Consider the following 11,455-nt stretch of genomic DNA (forward strand, 5'->3'; position numbering starts at 1 on the left):
AAAAACTTTTTTTTCTTCCTTTATCTTTAACTTCTAAAGTGATAAACAAATAGAGAACTAAAATGAAGTTTACATCAAATAAAATTCATTCCTATGTATATGTAAAAAACTAAAAGTTAAAATAGATTATTTAAAGATTCATTTTCTCATCAATTAAATCTCTTTTAATATTTTTAAAAAGTACTAATATTAAATATGTTAAAATATAAAGAAGTTATCAATAATTTGTTTCTTCTAGTTGAATTTTGCTACTGGCAGTGAACCGGCGGTTCGATCCAAGTTGAGAGCGGGAAGGGCAGCACAGTAAATAAACCCACTGTCAAATTTGAAACTAGCGACCATAAAGTGATGGATGCTTTCCTTTCCTTTCCTTCTCACTAGAAACGTCAGTGTGGTCAGAGAGGTCATTGATCAATTAATCCAGACCAGAAGACAGCCTACAATGAGATGTATTCCTCCGTCTCTCTCTTTTTTGAATAAAAAATAAAATGAATTATCAGTGAATAAATCTTGCAAACGCCAAGAATTAAAGGACAGTGTCAGAGTTGGGGGCCGCCGTGGACTGGGTCTTTTCTGGTTACTCGTGTCAATGAGATCTGACTTCCGGACCATTGCTCCCGGGCAACTCGCTGATTCCTTCATTCTTTTATGAAATTAAAAAAACGCTGATAGCAGGTTTGTTTTTATGTTTAAAAAATATTAAAAGAAACATATTTGCATTGTTGATTGTAACAATTAAATGATAATTTTGTCATTCACGGTTACACAAATGGCTTTTGGAGTTATAACAATATTGTGTGGTGAACATTAAAATAACGAATATATTATCGAAATAAAAGAAAAATATGCACTGGTGGGTAGGGTTAGTTTTGACTTCTTCATTTTATTTTAGTAAAATAACCACAAAGTCTTTAAATGCGAATTGTCTTTGCCTTGGATAAAGGGTCTTTTTATCTTTTCATTTTATTTTTTTAGTAGTCATCAAGTATGACCAAGCGGTTACGCATGGGTTCTCCCATGATCTTTAGATGGCACAAACAACACCGCCTGACAAACAAACTATGGTTTTCACAACACCGCCTGACAAACAAACTATGGTTTTCACAACACCGCCTGACAAACAAACTATGGTTTTCAAGATGACTTTTTAATCTTCATGTTGTTGTTTTTATTATTGGGCAGCAGATGTTGCAAAAATATGATAGGTTTTTTTCTGGTGAGAGTTTTTTTTTCTTTCCTTTTTTTTTTGTTGGGTTTCAAGGTCAACCCTTGTATATTTTCAAAGTAATTTTTTTAATTTTTTTAAAAGATTTTATCTTTATTTTTTATTATTATTTGTTTTATTTTGAATTATCTATATAGTTATGATTTTCTTTCAATTTAATGCTCTGTTGATTTTTTCAACTTTCATATTTGATTTTATTTTTAAAAATATTCTTTTAATTGAATTCAATTTCATCTCTTGATATTTTATATTATTTTTTTAATTAAATATATTTTTTAATTATATTTTTTGATATTTTATACCGTACTTGAATTATTTATTCAATTGCATCACTTGGTATTCTTGTTCATTTTATTTTATGTTATATTTAATTTTTATTCATTCACTTTATTTTTAATTATTTTTCACTCAAACTAATTTTTATTTCATTCTTTATCACTTTATCAATAATAATTAATCACCTCTCATTAACAATAAAATATTAAAAAATGAAACAAAAAAAATTAAATAAATTCCAATAAACTTTATAAATCTATATTAATCTTTTAAATTTATAATCCATTAAATTCATTAAATTCCAGGCATCCACTGAACTAAAAATACTCATTACTTGTCAAAGTAAATATCAAAGCATGAGACCTGAAGATGAGAAAAAAACCTTAAGACAATCCTCATTTTAGAAATAAAGATAAATCCCATAAAAATAATAATAAAAAACTATAAAACAGAGCGTGTATTCAATGAAAGAGATGTTGTTTGAACACGTGGGAAAAAGTACATTGGGATAAGGAAAAGTTTGTTAGTGCTATGATTAACGGGTGTTTTGAATTTAAAAATAAATTTATTAAAATTTATAATATTTTTAAGTATTTTAAGATGAAGATAACTATTAAATTAGGTTTTTGATTAAAAACTCGGATCTTTATCTTCTAATCATAAAAAAATGAACTTGGGAATTCAAATAAAAATACTAAAATTTAGGGATCAAATATGAAAAAAACTTGAAAACTCAGAGAATTTCCACGTGCAAATGAAAGATAAAAAAACAATGCTTTTTATTTAGATTAATTTTAATCCTTGCTTTTTTAATTTTTTTAAAATAATGTAAAATTTTATTTTATAAAATCAATCTCTCATTTAATATCCAAAATATTCTCACATCTCATATAGACAAAAACCTAAGAAGAAAAATGACCTATAAAAAATATGACTTTTCAAATACGAGATAAAAAAGAAATCAGTATTAGCTTTAAATCAAGATGGAATCGGGCACCCAAATCAAGGTGACAAATCAGATCTCGCCCCCAGGTCTCATTGGCATGACGCGTGACAAATCTTGGGCCATGCCATCGATACAAATAAAATTAGCAGCCACTCTATTTGTTCCTGTGATTCCCGAATGTCATAAGAAGCTTCGCCTCCTTTACATGATGTCCTCAATTCTCGTAGCAGCTGCAATGAGTTAATAGCTATATCAGAGTTAGTGAAGAGGTAAACTGTACACTGTGAGTCCTTGGCAACAAGGTTATATAGTTTTATCTGTGCTGTCCATTGATTGTGACAAGATCTTCGGGTAGATGTTAGACCGACCCAGCAATGAAATTTCTTCCGGAGACAACATTAGAGAACCAACGCTCAAGTAGTTTCGAGAAGCTCGTGTCCTATATGATAAATTGTAATTAATTTAACTCGAGGTAATGTCCAATAAAGATTACTAGCATTAAAAAGGTTGGGTAATTCTACATCACAATTATGTACCTCCTTCCTTCTATCCTGTCAATGCTTGCCGATAATCGAGAAGCTTCTGATCTGGCAATGTGGCCCAGAGAAGATAGATATTCATAGAACGCTTCACCTTTCACTGTCATGTATGATCGCGGAGGGACTAGTGACTGAATTATATAAAAAAGACAAGGCTTCATTTCACTGTTTGCAGAATACCAAAGTTAATGAGTTAAGAGAGAGCGTTGCAGTTAATATAGAGATTTGGTTCACAAAGCAAGAGAAAAATGCATGCAATTGGCAGTTACAAGGCATGAAATTCCCTGGGGAATTTTTTTGTACAAAGGAATAATTTAAAATCGGGGGACGGGGGAATTTGTAAACGAGCTGATAAGATATGCTCTGAGACGTCGGAAGGGAAAAATAAAATAAAGGAATGATCCTCATAAAATCAATACATAAACAGACAAAATATGCACTGCTTGATTAGACATTTGATAGTAGCCTATATGCCATTATTTCGCATGTTATACAGGCATCTAGTCCCACCTAGCTTTGCTTCGTCTCTTCACAAATACCGTTTTAATTCAGAAATTAAAAAGGATATGGCAATAGCACGGATTCTTTGCAACATGCACGCAGTACCAAGAGAATTTTAAGATTCATTGCACGGCAGTGAATTAATATGAAATTGTGAGGTTTGATCTGTAATTCAACTACGTGGAAATATTCAAGTCAGTCTACAAATTGTGTGTGTGACTACAGATTTGAGCTCCGTACCTATTTGATGACGCATCCCTTGCTGGTTGGTTCATCTCAGTACTCAACCTAGAGTGTGAGCTCTTGCTACTCAAATTCTGTCTAACCAAGTTATCAACTTCCATCATGCTAGTGGTGGACAGCATCTCCCTGGTGAAATCTGCCTTGGAATCCAAACCCATTTTTAACCCTAAATTAGCAATTTCTTTGGCATAAAAGCAAAAACCTTGCTGCGTTATTGCTGATGACATTGTCAAATTCTCATCAAACCAGCTGGATACATCCATTACCTCAGAATGGACCACTGATGATTCCAAGGAATCCTGCAACAAAATAAAAATAAAAATAAAAATGCACCATCATGAACTAATTAGCTGAGGATAATACACAAGGAAAGGGTTTTAATTGTTAATGCATACTTACCAAAGTCCGGTGATTCGAAAGCAACAGTTCAGCTTCTGAAATCAGATTGCTCATTCCATAAGCAAGGTCCATCATCCCAGTAGCATCTATGACTTCTGAGGTGACAAAATGTCTTAGATCTGGGTGACGATTGCAAAGTTTTCTCCATGATTCACGCACTAAATCAGTCATCATACAGGATCGAAATTTCTCCACTGGCTTGCATTTCTTATTGAAATCCATGCAGCTATACTTATCCATCACTTGATATTCTTTTGTTAAAGCTTCCACATGTTCATTTCGAGAATCTTCTACCTCTTCAGGAGATAATTCTGCAATCACATCACAAGTACTTCCCAACATATCAGGCACATATCTGTCAATATTGTCAGTTTCAACAGGCAACAGGTTTTGCTTTGACTCCATGATCATTGAAACTTCTTCGAAAGCATCACCCACTCGAGTGCAGGACACCATGCTAAATGACACCTCTGTTCCATTATTAATTTCAGTTTCAGGAGCAAATGATGATTCTGGCACGCATGATGCATCAACAGACATGCATGTCTGTTTTACATGTAAATTAATTCCTGTATCTGGATATTTACTATGATTTTCATCTAGTTTCTCCGCTCCAGAACAAAGTTGCATGTCAGTTGATGGTTGCATGCTTAAACAATGAGAGGGAAATCCACCATCAGCTTCAAGGATTAATTCATATTTAGTATCCCTGTCTGTAATTAAGGTAACTCTCTCACTGACCATCTCATCTTCAGAATCAGAAGGCATTACTACATCGAGCTTCCTTCTATTTTTTCTTGGAGTCAATGACACCGGGGTTCCAGGGGAATTGAAAACATCACATGAATCATATGGGATTTTGAAGTGATTGCAATCGTTATCAAAGCAATTTTGGCTTAACATTGCTTCCTTCTTGGTCTTTGTACCACTGTCTTTGCCATAATTATGAATCTTTATGTTATTCTGCATTTCTTTATCTTCAAAATCTTCTTTTATGACCTCCAATGAGACAGAATTTTCTACCATCATAGACAATGAAGTTGTAATCTCCTTTTCAACTAGCTCAGATAACTGACAAGGGAAATCCCATGGCATCATCTTTGGCAAAACTTGATGCCCAGCCTCAGGACCAAACATCAGAGGACCAAACAGTCTTTGTGCTTCTCTACTTGGAGACAGTTTTCTAATTTGTCTGCCCTGAAACCAGAATTGAAGATGCATAATGGTTTTTCGGATATCTCCTTGACAATATTCAACCACTTGCTTTAGTAGATGAGCTTGAATGTTGACCTTCTCAGCAGAACAAACCTACGAGTAAATAAAAACATCAATTTAAGCTAGATACAAAATCAAAACCATGAGAAAGCACATAACAAGAAGAACATACCATATCTGCAAGCTGAAGAAGCTCCTTCTCTGATGGCAACACAAAACAAACTTCTAGCCTGTCCAAATTGGCAGGAAGATCAGGGTTTTCACCTGGTAATCACCACAATCACAGATTAGCGATGATAAAAAAAGAAACTACCAGAACAAACATGTCAAGCAACAGGAAACAATTTTAACCAGCAAGCCTCTTACAATTGCTCGTCAGTATCACAGGTCCTTTTGCCTTTTCAGCTATTTGTTGTATTGCAGCGACAAAGCCACGGTCTTCAGTAAAAGCAAGATCCACATCTTCAAAAAGAATCAAGTGTTTAAGTTTCCCTTGACCACAGGCAATTGTGCTGTCGTTGGAATCAAACTTAACAGTGGCCTCAGTGGCTCCAAGAGAATTATCCTCATCTGATATTGGTACCACCTCAGCCATTTTTCTGTAGAAATCTTGTGTCAATTTACTGTCAGGAAGGGCTGAGGAAAATTCTGTAATGTTGTTGCTCTGTGGTTCCACATGAGTTTTCTGTGACCTGGAAGTAATACACTTTATTGTAGAATAGAGGATTATATTCCCAAAGGTTTTTAACTGTCACATAAGGTTGGAAAACAAATTAAAGGAACTCTGTGCATTGCTGCTAAATATCGACAAACCAATGAAGGAAATGGGATTCTAATGCCTCTCCATATCTTTGTTTCACCAAAGCTCCATTTCGATAATCAGATGCATTGACCTGAGGATGATGATATGGCAAAACATTTAGTTTTCTCTTTACTGCAATAATGTTATGCTATTCACTCTAAGGATTAAAACCTATATGTTGCCCAGGAAAAAAAAAAAAAAGGATGCAATGTTTAGCGTGACATCTAAGAAAGCCCCCAAAACTGTAATACAATTTTGAAAATTAGTATTTAAGCAGCAGCACCTCCAGAACTTTGAATCCTTCTTCTTTTGCACAAGCATAGATAGCAGCAGACTTCCCGCTCTGCAACAAAAGAGAATATGTCTAACTACTGAGATGGAAGTAAAATTTGCTCTAAATTAACACTGATACACACAGCATTTATGGACAGTTTTTGACAATACAGTTCATTATTTAGTATTGGAAAGAAACTCTCTACATCAAATATTCTAAACAGTCCTCTAAACTAAAGTATGAATAAGAATAGTCCATATCCAAATTGTAAAACATAAAACAAAAGATTTCATAACATGAACAGAATTATCAGAATGATTTCACAGAACATGCTGAAATCTTTCCCTGACCTGAAGCAAACTAAGAAAAATGATTCAGAGAAGAACACAAGGGGCACACTATTAATTGTATAGCATGCTGACAAAAGCAGTTGCCAGAAGTTTCCTAGAAAACTTCCATTTTTTGGAGAACAGACAAAATAAAACAGAAAAAAATTTAATCTTATCCTTTATGAATTGCAAACAAGAGGAACTTTCATTTGGAATTCCACAACTAATTTCTTTCCACAGGCAACCCAAAAGAAGAAGCATTAGGAATGCATGAAGCATTAAGATGGAATTGATCCATACCCCAGTTGGTCCAGTGATCAAAAGAACACTCTTAAGGCTGGCCCCTTCATTATTGTTTTCTGAATCGGATTCACTTTGGACACAGTTATAATCAGCATCTTGTCTATCACATACATCACCACTATAGGTATCCGTACAGACTTGATGGCCTCTTTGTTGCCAAGAATGAAGCCAGTTGCTCAAAAGTTTCACCGACTCATCATTTCCACAAACCTGGAGGAATTTTTGGGAGAAACTATTACAGTAAGAAAAAAGTTTACACATAACAAAGACTGTTAATATGATAAAAGAAGTAGATTCCAAAAGTCTCACCTCAGTGGCCTTCTTTGGCTTGTACTTATCTGTCCATAATCTATTCTCAATCTGTTTAGTGCGACTAATGTACAATGGGACTGTCCTGCAGTATCAGCAATGCAATAAAAAGAACATTACCTACACACACTAACAATCTGAGATTGGTCAGGTAAAAGCAGCAGCAAAACTATCATTCATGTACCAAGTTCCAAACTACTTTATGATAAGACAACCAATACATTTGGGCTAAGCCATGTCAGCAGCAAGTTGAAGCTATTAGATTATTGTTGCTTGCTTGACCACCATGTCATGCAGATTAAACCTTGAACACTGATGATAATAGGAAATTATATCATATAAGAAGGTAGAAGTGGAATATTTGCTTTCATATTCACTGATAGAGAATGCTAAATTGGTTCAGGTACTTGGTAGTTGGTATTTTGCATATAATGTAGTTTGCTTATGGCTATTGCAATTCACAAATCAGACTTCCATTTCTAGCTAGCATTTGTATAATTCTTTCCATTCATTAAGGACCTTTCCACTGCTCCTTTCAGCCATCAAAATCTGAATCAATGAGCAACAGGAGTGATTATACATATGATGCAGATGAGAGAACTGATCCCTTGAAGCTACAACTACATGCATCAGCATCAACAAGACGTTACTCTACAATTCAAGGACTGCATTTATAAAAGTAGTGTGCACTAAATAAACTGTGGCAACAGTTACAGAAGTCATCAATTCACATGCAAACAACATATGGCTAAGGGAGTAAAACAAGTAGGATTTCCAATGATGATCCAAACCTTTCTTGAAGAAGATCACTTAGCTGTTTAGCATCTGATTTTCTAGCAGAAGCAGAAATGATATGAACTTCAACAGACTCACAGTCCTGCAAGTAACACATTTATAATCTCAAAAATGGGAATGTGAGATGCGGAGTTGCTTAACAATCTGAATTATGGTGAGAACAATTTCTTCCCAAATGAAACTAAAAAATGGGTGGGGATGAAGTTACAAGATTGTTAACAGGTGTTGCTATACATACAGTGTCCGTATCCTCTGCAAGCTGACAGCATCCCAACTGAATATCAGATGATCTGGAAGAGACTAATGCTGGTGCTTCACACACAAATTCTTGTTGACAAAGGCATTGATCCAAAGATGCATTATCTCGAGGAAGCGATGTACCAGGAGGATGCGATGAGCTGGGGAAATCATTTATGTCTAATAATCCAATGAAGCCTTCAAAGTTTGATGAGAAGGAGCTTTCTACGCTAAAACTGCTATCGATAAATGGTTTCTCACAAACTATCCAATCACTCCAATCAAGAGGCCTTGCATCATCCTACACAATAATCTTCAAGTTTCAGTTGATGCGAGTTTAAAGTAAAAACAAATGCTAGCTTTTAACACCATTGATGGTACAAGAGTGATTTGAAAACTGATTTCAATGTCCAGTCATTCACACAAGGTCAGAACTAGGTACGTTGCATGAGGTGATTTTGAAAAAATTACAATTTTATGTTTTTCTTTTTGGTGATTTATAGATATCCATGGACAAATATAAACTATTGCAAACCCTGCCAAACTTTGATACACGCATGCTATAGCTCCCAATGCATTTTTCGTTTTCATACTTGTCCCCTGGAATTAAAATTCAAGCCATGGTTCTACCCTGCAACTGCAAGGTTGCATAGCCAAAAGATGATTTGTACCTGACCCCTTTCAAAGACATGAATAGGACCAATATTGATGCCTTTAGCTTTTCTCCAGGCCAAGTGATGATTACTTTCCACTGCATTTGTCTCATCACATCTCTTACTCACTTTCCATGATGAGAAAAAGGGATGAATTTGCCTTCCAGCAAACATTCGTGAATTTTCCTGATAAAACACAAAATAGAAATTGATTGTGTTATGCACCAATTCACTTCAAAAGGTATTGGAAAGAGCTAACTTATTGCTTTTAGTTTAAGAATTTCCAATTTCCACACCAAAGTCTGATTTCAATTAAAATTCCATAAGCAGCATGGAGTTTCACCAGCTAACAGTTTCTAAGCCCACAAAGAGAACAAGCACAAAGAGCAAAAAAAAATTCTAGAACTCATGGTATCAAAATAACTAACCTCAGCTGCCATCTTGGCCTCTAACCTCAAATTAGGGATTGGTGGTGATACACCCTGGTTCTCTACCAGATTAGAGAAGCCTTTCCCATTACATGTGCCATTCTTTTTAGGCGTACCATTCATAGGTGACTTCTCCTTTGACTGTTGAATAAAACAAATAAATAAAGCTCATAAATTGGCTGCAAACTAAGCTGAAATCTTAACCACACTAAACCAGTCAAATCGCCAAAAAATGAACCAATTCATGCTTGCACATTGATAATTTTACTTTTACCTTTTTAGGAGTTCTACTTTGTGGTGTTGCCTTTCCTATCCGTGTTCGTTTCTTCTGACTCCCACAGCACTCCTCACATTCACCTTCGCCTTTCCCATCCTCGACATTACATTCTTTCTCGCGTTTCTGATAACTGTTGGATTCCGTTCCCGGTAATTTGTGCTGTAACAACATAGACTGTTTGGTAAAAGCACTCGGTATAAAAAATTATAGAAAAAAACTAAGCTAAATTCACAAATTAGAATAATTCTCGCCGAATTAACAAGAATTTAAGCAATGTCTGCCGTACCTAAGTTACAGCCGATTTTAATCTTACCTTTTTAGGAGTTCTGGTTAGTGGAGTTGTCTTTCCCTTTTGCATTCTCTTCTTCTTATTTTGACTCCCACGATACTCCTCGCCATTGCAGTTTTCATCGATATTTTTTTCACTGTTCACTCCGATTTCCGGCGATTTGTGAGGGAACAGGGTGGACTGTACCAATCTCCGGCGAACACTCTGTTCCGGCTGCGGAATCTCTTCAGCTGCGGGCGCCACCTCCACTGGTCCTTCGTCATCGGCTGATATATCCATGTTAAATTAGGTTGATTTGGTGAGTCGATTTTAGGATTTCGACAAATTTAGGGTGTTTTTTCAGGATTTGGGGGTTTTGTTAACAGAGAAGAAAAGAAAGAGAAAAGGAGAAGGGAGGGGAGGGGTTTTTTATTAGAATTTTACTTAATTTTATTTTTTATTATAGAATTAATTAAAAATTAAATTTTATAATTTATTTTTTTATAAAATTATAATGATTCTGATTTTTTTAATTTTATTATTTAATTATAAATTAATTATAAATTATATTTTATAATTTATTTTAATTTATTTTCTATAAAGTTATTTAAAACTTAAGTATTGTATTTTATTTATTTATTTATTATATTTTATTTTTATAGTAATTTTTTTAATTTTAATCTTTAAATTATTATATAATAATTAGGGTAGCTTATTTTTTTATTAATTTTATATGAAGTTATTTTAATTTAATGAGCCGGATAATAAGTTTGTTAAATTAATTAAAGTTTAAAAAAATATTATTTTATAATTAATTTTAACATTAATAATCTAGCAACTGAATCTAATCCATCACGTGGCAGGGGTTCAAATTATCATGTTGAAAAGCTGTTATATTGTTGCTAACAATATAATTTATTGATTTATTTTTTTATTTTGTTTAAATTTAAAAATTTTATCTTTAGAAATTAAAACAGCTAGTTTATTGAGATCCCCCCCAATAATTATAACAATTATCATTAAAATTGATAAGTTACAGTAAAATTAAATTTTAATATAATTTGTGATATTCATTAATAAAAATGACTAGTTCTAGTAAATTTAAATTTCTATAGGATTTTATTGTAAATTACTTGCAGTCAATTCAAATTTAAATTCAGTATTAACAAATCAGTTGTAGTCGACTCAAGTTTTATTAAGATTTTTAATTTAATAGGCTAATTAATAATTATAAAAAAAATATGGAGAACAAGGATTTTGAAAATTAAAAATTTTGAATAAAAGAACTGGTTGGAAAAACATAAATATTGAGAATTTTTTTTATATATATATACGTAACCTATTAAACCTCTACGTGGTTGCATTGTCACAGCAACGTAACTACTTTTGAACCTTGCCAAATTTTTATTTAACATGCGTTAATTTATAAAAAAAAA

The 11,455-nt window shown here is 33.5% G+C and overlaps 1 protein-coding gene across 7 annotated transcripts; it reads right to left on the reverse strand.

Moving 5' to 3' along the window:
• Positions 1-2,451: 2,451 nt before the first annotated feature.
• On the reverse strand, positions 2,452-10,426 carry LOC105127814 (P-loop containing nucleoside triphosphate hydrolases superfamily protein). Of its 7 annotated transcripts, none has more exons than XM_011029250.1 (16): positions 10,065-10,426; positions 9,749-9,910; positions 9,475-9,615; positions 9,065-9,232; positions 8,365-8,694; positions 8,153-8,238; positions 7,362-7,446; positions 7,050-7,262; positions 6,430-6,489; positions 6,158-6,237; positions 5,711-6,036; positions 5,517-5,608; positions 4,130-5,437; positions 3,728-4,029; positions 2,984-3,166; positions 2,452-2,886 (listed from the first exon to the last, which is right to left on the reverse strand). In XM_011029250.1, exons 1-16 carry the CDS (start codon positions 10,317-10,319, stop codon positions 2,751-2,753), a joined length of 3,927 nt encoding a protein of 1,308 aa, XP_011027552.1. In that variant the 5' UTR covers positions 10,320-10,426; the 3' UTR covers positions 2,452-2,750. The 7 variants fall into 7 exon arrangements, with proteins under 7 accessions (XP_011027552.1, XP_011027554.1, XP_011027551.1 ...); XM_011029252.1 differs by having other exon boundaries at positions 8,395-8,694; positions 9,749-9,925; XM_011029249.1 differs by having other exon boundaries at positions 8,377-8,694; positions 9,749-9,925.
• Positions 10,427-11,455: the final 1,029 nt, after the last annotated feature.

The sequence above is a fragment of the Populus euphratica genome, unplaced genomic scaffold (assembly GCF_000495115.2).
Source record: "Populus euphratica unplaced genomic scaffold, PopEup_1.0 scaffold93.1, whole genome shotgun sequence".
NCBI lineage: Eukaryota > Viridiplantae > Streptophyta > Magnoliopsida > Malpighiales > Salicaceae > Populus > Populus euphratica.

What these genes read in the sequence shown, in the direction of transcription:
- LOC105127814 (XM_011029248.1), bottom strand. Translation starts at nt 10,319, where the DNA reads ATGGATATATCAGCCGATGACGAAGGACCAGTGGAGGTGGCGCCCGCA. An exon ending in TTTCGAATCACCGGACTTTG is followed by an intron (nt 4,030 to 4,129) that starts GTAAGTATGCAT and finishes ATTTTGTTGCAG; the next exon opens with GATTCCTTGGAATCATCAGT. An exon ending in GACAGGATAGAAGGAAGGAG is followed by an intron (nt 2,887 to 2,983) that starts GTACATAATTGT and finishes TTTATCATATAG; the next exon opens with GACACGAGCTTCTCGAAACT.